This window comes from Struthio camelus, chromosome 3, assembly GCF_040807025.1.
Source record: "Struthio camelus isolate bStrCam1 chromosome 3, bStrCam1.hap1, whole genome shotgun sequence".
NCBI lineage: Eukaryota > Metazoa > Chordata > Aves > Struthioniformes > Struthionidae > Struthio > Struthio camelus.
The window spans coordinates 18,652,927-18,668,544 of NC_090944.1; the positions used below are offsets into that span (position 1 = coordinate 18,652,927).

At 38.0% G+C, this 15,618-nt stretch overlaps 1 protein-coding gene and 1 long non-coding RNA gene across 5 annotated transcripts in view; one reads left to right on the plus strand and one right to left on the minus strand.

The window, feature by feature from the left end:
• Positions 1-67: 67 nt before the first annotated feature.
• Positions 68-6,478, minus strand: LOC104149859 (uncharacterized). Of its 2 annotated transcripts, none has more exons than XR_695407.2 (3): positions 6,295-6,478; positions 5,880-6,007; positions 68-3,913 (listed from the first exon to the last, which is right to left on the minus strand). It is a non-coding gene; the product is annotated as an uncharacterized lncRNA (long non-coding RNA). The 2 variants fall into 2 exon arrangements; XR_011139978.1 differs by lacking the exon at positions 68-3,913 and adding an exon at positions 5,256-5,370.
• Positions 6,479-7,340: 862 nt separating this feature from the next.
• Positions 7,341-15,618, plus strand: part of WDR35 (WD repeat domain 35) — a 41,293-nt gene continuing 33,015 nt past the window's right edge. The window contains exons 1-8 of one of the 3 annotated variants that reach the window (XM_068937112.1): positions 7,341-7,546; positions 8,139-8,256; positions 8,918-8,989; positions 10,384-10,476; positions 11,914-12,042; positions 12,274-12,407; positions 13,830-13,995; positions 14,088-14,233. In XM_068937112.1, the coding sequence (XP_068793213.1) occupies positions 7,523-7,546; positions 8,139-8,256; positions 8,918-8,989; positions 10,384-10,476; positions 11,914-12,042; positions 12,274-12,407; positions 13,830-13,995; positions 14,088-14,233 (882 nt within the window). In that variant the 5' untranslated portion in view covers positions 7,341-7,522. The remainder of the gene's footprint in view (positions 7,547-8,138; positions 8,257-8,917; positions 8,990-10,383; positions 10,477-11,913; positions 12,043-12,273; positions 12,408-13,829; positions 13,996-14,087; positions 14,234-15,618) is intronic. The other 2 variants (XM_068937111.1, XM_068937113.1) reach the window with 2 other exon arrangements.

Below are 15,618 nucleotides of genomic sequence, written 5' to 3' on the forward strand. Positions count from 1 at the left end.
GTATGTGTGTAACATAAGATATGTGTGTTATGAATTAACATTAAAGTGTTTAATAAAAACAAGGAAACAAAGATAAATGAGGCATAAATGGAAGAAAATCACAAAACTAAGCGGGATACTGTACTTGAGTCACACAGCTGGAAAAATAATAGTTTGATCAAGTATTAAGCAGTATACACTGTATTTTAAAACTTACAAATCCTTGTTAATATAGATAGGAGGTTTAATAGCAATTTAAAATATTAATAACATCTTACACTTAGAAGGGATAAAAGGCCTCCTCCAACTTAAGGTTTTCATCCTGCAAGATCTCCTTAGGCTAGTAGTCCCTCCTGTTGTCGTACTAAAAGCATTATTGGGACTACTTCTGTCAGTAAGGCTTGCAGGATAAAACACACAAGCTGACAACTTAAAAATTCCGTTCTTAAAGAAAATCCACCCATTTTGCACACTTACATGTGTAATCACCCAAATGCTTTAGAAACTATTTTTAAATAAATTTGAGGAGAGTGGAAGCCAAAAGTTTTTTTTTTTTTTAGAACTGAAAAACCCAATTTTGTATAATACATAATACTATAATTTACAATTTGGCAGTACAATTGCACAAAATGTTAAATAGATAGCCAGTATGCTAAGGACATAGAATGACATCTATGCTGTCATCGTACTCTGCACATGATAGATACAAACTCTAGCAAAGAAAATCTGTTGGAGAGCATATAATATTTAGATCTGTATGGACAAATGCTGCTGGAGAATCATGGAGATCCTCCTAGTTCGTGGCAAGAATAAGTCAAGTAAGAGAGTGTACAGCTTAAGATCTTGCAGTAAGACAAAAACAGAGTATGTCTGTTTCTTCAAATGCTTTTATTCTAAAATACACAAGGTAAAATAGAATAAAGAATTGTATGAGTGAGACTTCAGGTATGTCTATACAGTAATGTGAAGTTGGAATGTAATACAAAATAGCACAGGAAAAAGAAAATGGGGCACAGCTTTGGCAAGGGCTAAAAACAAGGCTACATACCTTCCAAGAATGCGAAATTGGTATGTGGTTGCTAGTTGTGACGTGCCCCCCACTGGTATTACTTGCTCGAATTCAATTCAGGTTAGCCTGTGACTATCTAGCTGTGCTACAGTTGTTTCCTCAAAATGCAGTGTACTCCTGCTTTTTGTGCCACTCAGGGAGGCGTTTTTAGCTAGAGCTTTACTTTGCTTACATTCATGTCCGCTGCTTAAATACACATATTACATAAAGATTTATAGGACCAGAAGTATAAACCTTGGCCTCCATTATCTATTTAAATTAAACACAGTAATGTTGCAATTTGTAGGAATAAACAAGTTGTTAATCTCATGTAAGACTTTTCGACTTCTTGGCAATTGGGAATGGATGACATTGCTCCCATTTATACTAAAGCCGGTTGTCAAATGAAAGGTATAATTTTATAAGATAGTGGAAAACTGCTCTGTGGGCCAGATCTATCTTGCAAGCTTTCAGCTGGATAGGCTTTGTTTAATGCATTCCTGTTCATAACACCATTTTGTTATAGATGATAGTATTTATATTCAGTTCCTCCGGGCAAAGATCTTGTCTCACTTTGTGTTTATGAGCACCAGACAAACTCCCAAGGTAATATAAGTGATTTCTTTAAAATAGGATACATCAGCATCAGAGCTGAACTTTTAAAACTTTTTATTCTAAATATAGATTGTACTCATTGCTATGGAATGTATCATTACACTTTAGTTTGAGGATGATAAGGTGTATGTAGTCTTCTTGAAATTCCTAATGTTTCATATATTGCTTTTAGTATTTCAGCGGTAAAATGAGTTCCTTTATCAGAATCTCTTTCCTCTGGCACCCCAAAATGTGGTACGATATATTTCAATAAGGCTTTTACTACCACTTAGGCTGTAGCAGCAATGGCTATAATGATTGAGAAGGTGAGGAATATTGTTTTGGGATACCCTTTAAGTGTAATGCTGCCTCATGAAGTGAAAATTGTCCTGACTCAGTGGGGTCACTCCTTATTTACCCATCGTTTGCACTGGTATGAGTTCATTTTGCTCACTGAATCAAATGTGGTTACAGAACAGTGTGATATGCTAAACCCAGCTACTTTGCTACGAGAAATACTGCAGCCCAAAGAAAAATCATTTCACAATTGTCTGGAAACGTTAGATTTGAAGCTGACCATTCTACCTACCATGAAAGAAGAGCCCCTGCACAATCGGGATTTAATATTGTTCTGCGATGGATTGTCATACTATGAAAAGGGTCAAACGGTTGCAGGGTATGCAGTAACTACGCAATATATAGTGCTGGAAGCTGGACATTCCAGCACATTTTGGGGCTGAGGCAGCGTAACTGATAGCTGTAACCCAAGCATGCATTATAGCCACAAATACGACTGCTAATACCTATACAGACTTCAAATAGGCTTTGGGAGCGGTGTTTGCAACTGAAAAAATTCAAAGAGGCTTCTTGATAGCGGCAGGACATCAAATAGCCCACGGAGATCATATTTCAGAGTTATTAAAGGCTTTGCAAAAACACTTGCTGTTCGCAATCTTGTATCAGAAGGCTCACCAATGGGACACTTTTGACATAACTAAGGGAAATAACCTTGCTGATGGGGCAGCAAAAGCAGTTGCCCTACAAATTCCACCCACGAAACTGGAGCTGCGAGAAGGAATGGTAATGTGGAGACTACAGAAGAATTGAAAAAAGAACACCAAGTAACACCTAAAGAAGAGGTGGAAGGATGGAAGCATTTAGCAGTGGACCAAAAAAAAGGAAATACGGTTTTTGCTGGGAAAACCATTGCTCCCTCAGATCACGTTGATTCTGCTAGTAAGAAAACTCCCTGGATGGACACACAGAGGAATGTCTAATATTTGGATAACCAAACTTCTGAGTCATGGGAAGCACTAGGTTTGACTCAAGGCATGTTACAAATCAGGGAAGGATGTTTAGTATGTACAGAATACAACGCTAAATCAAAGACGGAAGCTAAAATGAAAGGAGGCCGCTCATGGGCTTGGATGCCGTTTCAAAAATTGCAAATAGACTTCACAGACATGCACCCAAAAGAAGGGCAGAAACATCTGCTAGTCAAAGTTGACCAATTATCCTGTTGAGTGGAAGCATTCCTAGTCCGGAAGGCTACAGACCAAGAGGTAGTAAAAGCCTTATTGAAAGATATCATACCATGCTTTGGGGTACTGGAGGAAAGAGATTCTAATAAAGGAACTCATTTTACTGCTGAAATACTAAAAGCAATATATGAAACATTAGGAATTCCAAGAAGACTACATACACCTTATCTTCCCCTATCTTCAGGGCAGGTAGAAAGAATGAATCATACACTAAAAATGAAGTTAGCTAAAATTTGTGGGGAGACTCAGTTAAAGTGGACAGAAGCATTGCCATTAGCGTTATGGGAACAAAGACAACATCCGGGCCCAAGCCATGGTTTGATCCCATTTGAAATTTTGTTTGGTAGACCAGATAGAATCTCAGGGACTTTTGTCCCAGCACATACAAGACTTTTCGCAGGAGATGAAGCTGTTATCCAGTATGGAATGTATCTACAGAATAGTTTTAAAAACAAAAGATATGAAGCTGTAATTATCCAACCTCTGCCTTTAGGAGATTACCTTCATCCGGTATTGACCAGGTGATTATGTTATGGTAAAAACTCATAAAGCCAAAAAACGTGCAACAACCAAAACGGGAAGACCTCATACAAGTGTTATTATGCACTTATCCTGCTCGTAAGGTTGCAGGTAAAGAAACTTGGATTCATTGCTTGGATTCATCGCTCCCAAGTGAAGGCGGCTCTAAACACAGCGACCTCCTTGGAGGACGTTCCAGTTCCTTGAGCATCCACTGAAGAGAAGAGAATACCTGTGCAATGGCAGGAAAATCTATTCAAGGAAAACTGTGTTCATCTGTTACACTATGTAATTATTTTCTGCTGTGTGTTTAAATGTGATTTTTAAGTTATTTCTGTTTTTTATAACTATTACAGGATTAACCCTAGGCTGGGAAAATAATTGCGTTACACAATTCATGAGTAGGGTCTCTCAAGTAGGGAATGGGTTAGACTGTTGGTATTGCCTATTCCACCCTCAATCCCTGGACACCGATTTTGGTTGGCTAGCAGAGCTTGTTTCCGGTTTAGCCTAGTATCAGTCGAATTTGACGTGTTTACTCCCTAGGGTTCCAGATTTTCAGCAGCAAACCTTTAAGGTACATTCATATGATAAAGCTCCATGGTATGTTAACGTGCCTCAGATGAACCTTTTGATTTAAGTAGGAGATAAAACTAACTGTAATTACACACTATGGTATAATTATACACAAACAAGGTTTCAGTTGGACTGTTCAAGTGCCGGCAATAATTCTGACGTAAAAACTTCATGGACTTATAAGAATAACTCAGTAATTTTAAATGACACTGAGCTAGAGAAACTGTGCACTTGGAACCTTACTTGGAGCATAAACGGTACAAACTGTCAAAGATATTATAATATTTCTTCTTCAAATGGCACATACATCTTGGGGACTAATGGTTGGTTTAGTTCTGATAAGAGCAATTGGACCATGTGCATTTGGAACTAAAGTAGCTGGTGTATAGGTGCAAACCCTTTTCGAATAATCTATTTAGGCAAATGGGAATTATCAAAATGTAAAAATACCACTGAGACTGATATTACCTCCTGCCCTACTAGGCACAGAAACAAGATTATCCCAGCAGGGAAACCTTCTATTTTGACATCTGGATGGTTCTGGCTATGTGGGACCAACGTCTACAAAAGTTTACCACCACAACGGGCCAGCACTTGTACCATGGGATGCCTAGCCCCTATGCCGATCGAGCAAAAAAAAATAACACTAAGCTTTTTGCACAATCACTATCCAATATATAGAAAAAGGGACACTTCTAACCCTATAGTGAAAAGACCTAAAAATGCCATCAATTCATGCATGTGCTGTTTCCAGGTCTAGGTGCGGTCGAGTTAGAAAAGGCTATTGTCAATATCTCTGTTACCCTTGAAATCATTTAAAACAGTACTGTAGAAGCCTTAAAAGATCTATAAAAAGAACTGAACTCTCTCTCTCAATTAGCTGTCCAAAATCAATGGGGTTTAGATTACATATTGGCCACACAGGAAGGAGTGTGTGTGCTGGTTGTTTTTATGTAAACAAATCAATACAAATTGAATATGATGTAAATGTTATTCAATAACATATACATACCTTCCATCAGGTAGCCCAAGAAGAGCTGTTGCTTAATGGCCTAGCAACAGACTGGTCATGGTTGTGGTCATGGCTACCAGATTTGGGAGTGTGGACATGACCTGTTTTAATAGTTTTGCTGTTAATTCTGGCAGTAGGAACTGTGCTTCTCTGTTGTGTCTACTGTATGGATCAAATATATTCAACCCGCTTCTCATATGAAAGGGGATATAAGTATAGACCAGCATAACATTTAAAGCAGGTATGCATGAAATAAAATGAGGGAGTGTTAAGGAATTTTCCACTATACTCTAGTTTTGCGGAAAGAACATGCAAGGTCATGCGCCCTGCAAGCAGAACATCTTATCTGACCTTGTCTTAGCCCTATTTTTTGTACAAAGTTGAAGAACCGCAAAGAAACTGGTTTAATCCAGCCGGTGGTACAGAAGTTGTTCAAAGGTAACACCAGAAGAGATGCAAAATCAGCTAATGAATAATAATAAGATAAACCATTTAAGGCTGCTGTGGAACTACCTCATACTGTAACATGGCAGCGGGATTGGTAGAACTAAGAGGCATGGATAGCTTTTATTGGTTGGGTAAATAAAGTATCGAATATGTAACAATTTACCTCAGCTTATAAGATGTAACAAAGAACTGCTCAGTGTCCTTCTTGTGCTCCCAGCTGAGAGGGACCTTGTTGCTAGCAATAAAAATTAGCAATCAAGAAATCTGACTCCTGCTGCTCATTACCAGTGCCTGTGAATGAAAAAGAGAATAGATAATATTTTATCATGGGGCATACTAATGCAGAGAACCATTATCAAAAAGAACTAAACTTCATTTTTTGGAGGATATTTGTTAATTTATTATGTTCAAAAAATTTCTAAATTAGCACTAGCCATCATATTCAGTTCTGAGATTCTTACAGGAGTTCAACCAGCTTTGCTTTATAGTTTTTTTTTTTTTTTAGATATGTGCTTCTAAACTGACATTAATTACTAAATTGGATGCTCAGTGCTGCTTACTTTTACATGTCTATGTACCTTAAGTAAAATGACGTGATGATAACCACCGGCTGGTTCTACTTCTTTACATTTGCAGATAGCCTCTTGGAGAAGAGCCAGTATGGCAATAAACTTGGTGAGATGCAGATTTAATTACTTGACTTTGTCATGATTCTCCTGTGTGACACGGAACTTTTATTTCAGTGTTTGTATTGTGGATAACTGCACTGTGAAGTATGAAAATGAAGGTCATATTCTGAGAGACATGATGGTCTATTCCTATTTTATTAAGTAGACAAGTTGGCACAGCACGATACAGAAGACAGGACACGCTGTCTTGTGTAAGTATGTCTCCCATGTTCGTCTTTTGAGTTGATCAGCTATAAGACAGCTTTGGTACGGATAATATTAATTTAGCAGCTGGGCCCAAGCTAATTTGCCTTCTGGGCTCAGTGTTGCAGAGTTAGGTTACCCCTGAAGCCCTTAGTATCCACTTGTGCAGACATGATTCCAGATTTAATCCTCCCACCTTACTCCCTGCACTAATGAGCGTCTAAAAATTGTATAATAGCATTCATTGGCTCAAACAGCAAAAAATCAGATCTCCTTCTTCCTAGGGGTTTGCTTACTCTTTCCAGACCATTGAATCTGTGTATTCACAATCTCAGTACGCGGGTAACTAACTGACCAGATCTACACGTGGTAAATGGAGGCTGTGAGGGCACAACACTGGCTTGCGAAGGAGCAAGAACGGCGTGAAACACCTGCTGCCTTGCCGACGTCAATCAGGTTACCTCAGCTAAGCGAAGACTGTGGTAACGCTGAGGGTGCACTGGAAAAGCACAGGACCCCGCCTCCGCTGCCCGGTTTGCGGGGGGCGCAAAGGCCGAGGGCTCACGGCCGGGCTCGCTCAGCGCCAGGCCGCGCCGCCCCAACGGCGCCTAACGGCTCCCCAACGGCTCCCGCGCGCCCCTCACCAGCCCGCCGGGCGGGACAGGGCGGGGCCAGGGTTGGCCCCGCCCCCCCGGCGAGGGTGCGCTCGCCGCTGCCTGGCGCTAATCCTGTCTTTCTTCTCCCGCTGCCCGGAAGTGAGGGAGGGAGCTTCCGGCGGCGGTTACTAGGGCAACCCGGTTGCCAGGGCAACGCGCTGGGCCTGCTGCCGCTGCCTCCGCCGCCACTGCCGCCGCTCTGAGGGAGAACCGCCGGGCCTTCCCCTTCCCGTCCGCGCTCACGGCGGGGCCTCCCGCTGCTCCGCCGGCCCTGCGCGATGTTCATCTACCTGAGCAAGAAGGTGCTGACGGGGGGCCGGGGGGCGTCGCGGGGGCCGGTGGAGCTCCCGCCGGGCGCTGCGGGGAGCCGCAGGGCTCGGCGCGGCCTGCGGGCGCTGGCGGGGCCGGGCCCGCTGCCGCCGGCCCCCGCCTCGGCCTGGCTCGCTCTCTCGGCTTCTGGGCTCTCGGTGGCCTTCTGCCGTCCCCTGAGAAACTGCCCCCCGGGCGCCGACCACGCGTGCGGAGACTCCGGACGCGGCTCTTCTGCGAGGGACCAGCTCGTGGCAAAGCCTGGCTTGGCAGTTTCTTCCCTCTCGCCTAACTCTTCTGCTCGGGACCCCTTCTCTGCATACGTTTAGAAATGCCCTCTTACTATTGTTTATTGCATATCTCGCATTTCCCTTTTCTGGAGCTTTGTGTTGCATCGTTTCGTTTGTGTTTATAATTGTAATCCTCTTCTGTCATTTTTTTGACTGTACTGATCTGTCAGCGTTAGAGATAAGTTTGTTGTTGCGTGTGCTGTCTTAGGTGTTTTTGAGGTGTTTTTGATTAGGGCATTTTAAATAAAACATGATTCTTACGGCTACGCAGAGATGTAAAATATTTTTTTTTCAGATTGCAATTCCTGGTAATGTTCGATTAAGATGTATTTCCTGGAATAAGGATCAAGGTTTCATAGCTTGTGGTGGAGAAGATGGGTTACTGAAAGTTTTGAAGTTAGAAGCGCAAACAGGTAAATGAGATTTTTGAAACAAAATCCACCACTTTGCAAAATTCTGAAAGTGCAGCTCTTTTCAGAAGTGACTTTACAGCACTGTATGTTTTGCATCTTTAGAGAGATGCTTGTGCATTTACATAAACAGCAAATATGCTATCACTTTCTTGTGAACATTGTTTTCCTTCAACTTGCCCTACATGTCGCTTGGCAAGCTTTTATATCTACTGAGGTCATCTTTGCTACATCTTCATGGCATTATGTTTCATTTTTGTTCTCTTCAGCATTTATTTTGGAGCTTATTTCATGATATCATGATTGTGTTTGAATGTTCTCTACTGTCTGCATTTAATTTAGAGAGAAATTTGTCTATTTTAGGAATATATTTGAAGAAAAGTGAAGTCTAATATATTTTCAAGTTTTTTTAACCTTTTATGAAAGTAAGCAAAGGGTGATGGCTATTATGATACTCTAAAAAGAGTATCTGAGTTTGGATGACAGATGTGATTAGCAAACATGTCTAGCTGAGAGATGGAAAATTCGTGCTGCAATTACACTTTTACATACTTTTAGGTGAATAGTTTTATTAATGTAAATAGTAGTTTTTAGCCACGCTATTGATACAGACACACTAATGTGTATCTTTAATTATATTAAAACTATTTTTTGTTATTTTTAGATGAAGCAAAACTAAAGGGACTTGCAGCTCCTAGCAATCTTTCTGTGAATCAGACTCTTGAAGGTCATAGTGGTAAGTCTCTTTGGGCATTTAATGTACTTTTGATTAACATAAAAATAGAAAAAGATTTCATGGCATTGATAGAGTAATTTTGTTATAACTTTTTGTTGTAAGGCTGAAATAAAGAGTATCAGTGGTAAAATCAGGTGTGTTACAGCTTGGCTATCTCCTGTTACAAAGTTACCTAATTAAAAGATCTGCAGTCAATTTTTCATGACCTGTGAGTGAATTACTGGGTTGAGAATTAAACTGATCCAGACTTTTGCTCTACTCACGGCCGCTGTGGAGCGCACGATGCAGAATGCGTGCTGCACAACCAGGCTGCACTCTACCAGTTGCTGTTTAAGGTTTGCAGTCTGCTTATGAGTTTTTCTAGATAAGTCTGCTAAATTTGACGTTATAGCCTAATCTGTGTTTTCTATTACTTCTGGTTCGACTTTTTCCAAATCATTTTGTCTCCATTCATTATCCTGAAAATGAAGTATTGATTTAGTGTTGAAGTAGCTGATGCGATCATATTTACCTGTTATCAGCGAGTGACTTTTTAATTTTTTTTTCTTTTTTTTTAAGTCTTGCACTGTTGACTGCTACCATACTTGTTCTCTGACTTCAGTTCGATTAATCTGGAGGTGCTCATCAGTTGGGCTGATTATATTTTTATGTATTTACACATTCATGTTATGTTTGCTCACATACTATCTTGGTAGTTGGTAGATAAACAGTGCTTTACAGCAGAAGATAAGGGCTAGATTGTATGCTGGGCAGCTTGTGCTGGGTGAAATGAATGGCTGGAAGTGAAGACATGAAAGAGTATAGTGCTTGAACAGAGACCAGTTTGTATCTAGTACTGAACAGATGTTACAAGATGATTATTAGAAAAATTGAAGAGGATATTTCAAGTCCAGTATTTGAGTTTTTATGAGTTGGATCACATATCAGACCTGAGGGTCTGAAGAAACAGGGTGTAGAGTGCTCTTTTTGGTAATAAGGAGGGAGATTTTGTTTTAGAATTGCTGCAGTATTGATGATCAAGCTGTAAAAAAAGAAAAAAAAAAAAATCAGCTTCCTATGAGAGGAAGGTCTTGTCAGCTTTGCAGCCAGCACGCTTGAGATGGTCAGAAAGAGCAAAACTATAATTTGGGTTTTCTGTTCAGAAGCAATATTCTGGGTAGAATTGGAAGAGGATGTTACTCAAGTGGGTGAATACATGACCAAAAGAAACAGCTTAGTAGAAGCCTGAAAGAGGAAACAAGAGTGGTACAGAAAGAAGAGTGGCTAAAACTGAATCAAAGTCAGCAGGGCGAATTTCTGTAAAACCCAAAAAACTGAGCAGGGTGACTAAGTTGTATGTGATTGTATTAACTTGTTTGTTAAGTAGAAAAAACACAATTTATAAATTTTTCTAGGTTCTGTGCAAGTGGTGACATGGAATGAACAGTATCAAAAACTAACAACCAGTGATCAAAATGGGCTCATCATTGTGTGGATGCTGTATAAAGGTATTATATAGGACAAACTTGAAACTGGATAATGTTCTGGATAACGGAAATGTATTGTGAGAAATTTTTTTTAGCAGTTTTAACAACTCTTTCTCAGATTGTAAAACTCAAAATAAATCTAAAAGGTGTTCTAAGTTCTTGTTAAGATAACTGGCTAAATTTTTTCATAAAATATTCGTCCTCCAGAGATACCTTAAGAAAAGATGTCAATTCTTAGGCATGTGCATTGTAAACCACCACAAATTTTTCATTTTCGTATCTTTGCTGCTTTATTTCCTTGGAGGAAGGTAAGGTACAGAACAATAAAAAGAAGCAGCGCTTCATTGTGTAAGTTTGGTTTTGTGCATTATTGTACAATTTTAGTAGTTCTGCTGTGGGCATCAAACACAGACATATTGATAGAATTACTAGAACTTACGAATTCTGCTTAGACCAACAATCAAATACTTTCATAAATACAATCTTTAGAAATGTTTAATTAAGGCAGTGAACTCATACGCATAACCAATATGTTGCAGTGACTGACGCTTTTTTCTTGACATTTGCATGAACACATGTACTTTGCTACATTTAAACAAATTTAAAAGCCAGCAATCAGTCTCAGTCTAATTAACCACTTTCCAATGCAAACGGGGAAGATGAGGAACATTTGTGATTTTTATCTTGGGGACTTTTATTTTATATATATATATATATGTGTGTATATATGTATATATATAAAAATGCATAAATGGAAACAAGTGAAATGCCAGCTCATTTCCTCATTTCAGGCATAAAATATCATTTGATTAGTCTTTTTACCTGCAATTTGGCTGCTGTTACATGAAGCATCACCTTTAGTGATTATGTTTCTAGTGTGTTTTGTCAGTTTTAAAGTTATCTAAGCTGCAGATCTCTTTCTGAAGGGCCTGTCTCTCAGGCCTTGGCTCCCCTCTGTGATTTCCAGTTTGTCATTTTCTTTTTGGAAGTAGCACATATCTAAACACTGGATTTCAAGATGATAATGTGTGCATAGTCTGAAGGACACTATAGTATAGTCTTGCTAGAGTGTTACGGAAAGGGCAATACAACTTCCTCTTTCAGTTCTTTTTTCACAACCTTTCCTTTTTTGTTGTATATTACATTGTGAAGTCATGTATAACACATTATCTCATGTTTATTTATCAACAGACGTTTCACAGGTTACTCCATTTCAATGAATACCTAATTTGATTTCTTGATAGTTTTTATAAGCTTTTTGGGGTCTGTGGTATGTTTTATTTAAAAAAAAAAAAACTTTTGGAATTTATTATTTATAAATTTTATTATTGTATTTGCATAATTTTTGAACTGAGAATATCTTTGCTCTTTGAAATCAGTGATTAGCATATATCTAGAATTCGTTTAAAGAGTTATCAATTCAAAAGTATAACCCAGTTTTTCATTCTCTACTAATAGGTGCTTGGTATGAAGAGATGATTAACAATAGAAATAAATCTGTTGTTCGAAGTATGAGCTGGAATGCAGACGGACAAAAGATTTGCATTGTATATGAAGATGGAGCTGTGATTGTTGGATCAGTGGATGGTAAAGTTTAAGCTCTATTACCTATTATTGTGTTTTGTAGTTTTATGTAGCTTTTGTTTTCAGTATTATTTACTTTAGAAAAACAGAGCTACAATGTACCTGTAATTAACAGTTGCTTTATAAATTGTTACTTTGACTTTCTTTAGCTGTTTTAATCTTTATGTTGGTAATTTACATCCTATTTTTAAACTTATAGTATGTTTATTAAGTACAATGAACATTCTGTTACAGGCAATCGTATTTGGGGGAAAGATCTGAAAGGTACGCACCTATGCCATGTGACCTGGTCTGCTGACAGCAAAGTTTTACTCTTCGGAATGGCAAATGGAGAAATTCATATTTATGACAATCAGGGGAATTTTATTGTAAGTTCGTGGTCTGTATAGTAAAAGTATTAACTTTCATAAGCATAAAAAATTTATTTATTTTTATTCTTTGTTCATTTATTTGTTTGGTGGACTTCAGTACTGAGAACTGGACAAGGTCTGGTACATGAAGTTTTTATTCAAGATTTAAGCAGCTGCACCTTTTTTCGTACAAATTTTCAGTAAAATTGCAAACGCTTGTCTGTCTTGTTAGCTAAATGACTATTACTTCAATTAATGCATTTTTGCTTTGCAGTTGTTGTTGGAAAGGAAAAAACATGTATGGTGGTCCTGGCCAAATTAATTGAAGCTCCTGTTAAAAGTATTAGTGTATGTCTAGAATAAAGTGGTAGTCTATTTTCTTGTTGCTCCTGTTATTATTTATTAAGTAGGGAATATTGTATGCCTCAGAGAAAGCCTAGCAGTGTTTGCTGAAAATGAAAGAGAATAACTATAATGTTGCTACATTCCTACAAGTTCTGTTTATTTACTTATTTTGCACTCCTAGTTGTTTGGAATACTGGAATAACTATAACAAAATGCTACACAAAAATAAAACATTGACTTTCAAAAGAATAACAGATTTAGAACGACACTCCGCATCTTATATCCCTATTATTGTATATTTCCTTCCTTTCTTTTTCCCTCCTTAAGAGTGAAAAATCTGATATACTTTCAATATTCTTTTCTTTAACCCCACACTGTTTCCCTCCCTCCTGCTGTGTAAGTCATGATATTTCTAGCATTTGCTGCAAATTACTTAGATTCCTTAAATAAGCTGTCGTCTTTTTTTTTCCTGCCCTCGTTTCCCAATAATATAAGCTCTCTCATTATCATACGTTACCTGGTATTCCTCCTGGAAATGACTCAGGTACACTCTTTTCTTTCAGAAAATGCTCTTACTGATGCTACCAGATGTAAAGAGCTAGTTCTTAGGAAAGTAAACTTACCTTAATGGGTGTTCTGGTTTGGATGATTGTAGTCCCAATTACTTTTATACATTACTTGAATAGACTTATTTGAAAAATCTTGAGGCCAGAAATGTTTTGAAATTAAAGTTGTTTTCCTTTCTGTTGTTTTGTAAAGCTCAAGTGTAGGTTTCTTTGTGTGCTTTTTTTCCCCTAGAGTTACTTTAAATGATCTTGCATTTCAGAGAATAAAAAAAATGCCAACATTAAAATACTTTTTTGAAATTGAAACATATGTTTTCATATACCTCATCCAGCTTTGGATAAGGAATTTTTAAAATCTTAAAAAAAATTTGAGAATATGAACGTTTTTTCTTTGGACAGAAAAAAATTTTGCACACATGTCTGCTTTTTGGGTGGGGGGGGGGGGGGACAAGGTGTCAGTATAGATAAAAATTGTTCCTCTAAATAGCATGTTGTAAATGAGTTTACATAGCTAACCATTCTTGTTTAGGTGAAAATGAAACTGAGTTGTTTGGTGAACCTAACTGGGGCATTCAGTATTGCTGGAATACACTGGTATCATGGTACAGAAGGCTACATTGAACCGGGTTGTCCTTGTCTTGCTGTCTGTTATGACAATGGAAGATGCCAGATAATGAGAGATGAGAATGACCAGAGTAGGTACAAAATTTAAGTTACTTATAGTTGACCTATTCTTGACCCAAAACTTCATATGTTTAATTCTTAATGTTTATTTCTTAAAAACTAGATCCTGTTTTGATTGACACTGGTATGAATGTAGTATGTATTCAGTGGAACCACTGTGGAAGTGTATTGGCGGTGGCAGGCTCCCTAAAAGCAACTTCTCAAGATAAAGATGTAAATATTGTGCAGTTCTATACTCCATTTGGCGAGGTAAAAATATGTAATGTACTTATTACACAACCTAAATTGTGCTTTATCTTATTTGGCATATTTTGTCTAGGTAGTCGTTACTCATGGATTTGGATGCCAGTATATAGATTTTCAGTGCATTTGTGATGCTCTAAGGTATCCAGGATATCCATGTGGATCTGGAAAGCTTACGAAGGGTCTATGGGCCCGTACTCTTCTAGAACAGCAAATTCCAGCTGGAAAATCCTAGGGCATCTCACGTAATACTAGAGGAGGGAGATATGTATGCCTAACTTTGAGCAGCTAACTTAGGCAGCAGTTAAGGTGCTAACTTAATGTGTATGCTAAATCTGGAAGTAACCTGTCTTTCTGCACTGGCTGTATAAAAGACCAAGATGCATCAAGATGAGGAGCTTAAAATAGGGCAGTGAATGCTCCCCTTTATTTTTATGGAAACATTTAAGCTGAGAAAATGGCATCTGTTGTCATTAAGGGGGTGGCCCAGCAACATTGGAAGAATCAGAAGATTTCTAATCTTCAGCTGTTTGTTGGAAATATTGTTTTGTAAATGCCTTTTGTACTTCTTGTCTCATTTATAAGGTGTTAGATGTTCACCAGCCTCCTCATTTGACAGAAAACTTTTTTATATTGTTTTTTTTATAAAGCTACTCTTGCTTTATAAGGTAATTTCACTTTCATTCCCAGTATTATATCTGGTATTTGCTAAGTTAGTGTTAAGTATCAAATTGAACCAAAGGTTTTGGCAATCATGTTATGACTCTGGTTGCTAATGTCATTCAAGTTAACTAAAACAAGTGTTCCAGACTCTAGATAAAATGTTCATAAGTAAACAGAATTTTCTTTAGATCTCAGAATTGTTTTATGCTAATTCTGATAGTCAGGTACTGACTCAACTTTTAGAAGATAGTATCTTCTGTGAATGATTTGTGACCATTATGTGGACCTACCATTTGCATCTGATCAAAGGAATGAAATAGGTACTAAATCATGTAAGTTAATTGACAGCTGTTTGTTTAAACGCAAACTTATGACTTCAAGAAGAAGGCTAGATCTAAGCATAATAATCAGTATTCTGTTCAGTAAAAAATTGTATTTTCAAGTTGTGTTTTGAACAAAGAAAAAGTCTAAGATTATTCAAAATCTTACAGTAAAGAGTAGATTGATATATCACTTATCACCTACATACATACGTTTTGCCAGCAAAAAGCTTTACACAGACAAGTGGTCTGTAGGACAAATGTTATAGTTCTTGAAAACATTCATTGCAAACTTCAAATTTTACAGCAAAATAAGAATTTTAAAAAAAAGTGGAAAGTATATTTGCCTTTGATAGCTCTTAAATCATAAATGCACATTTAAATGCCTTTCTTTAAACCTTTGTGTAG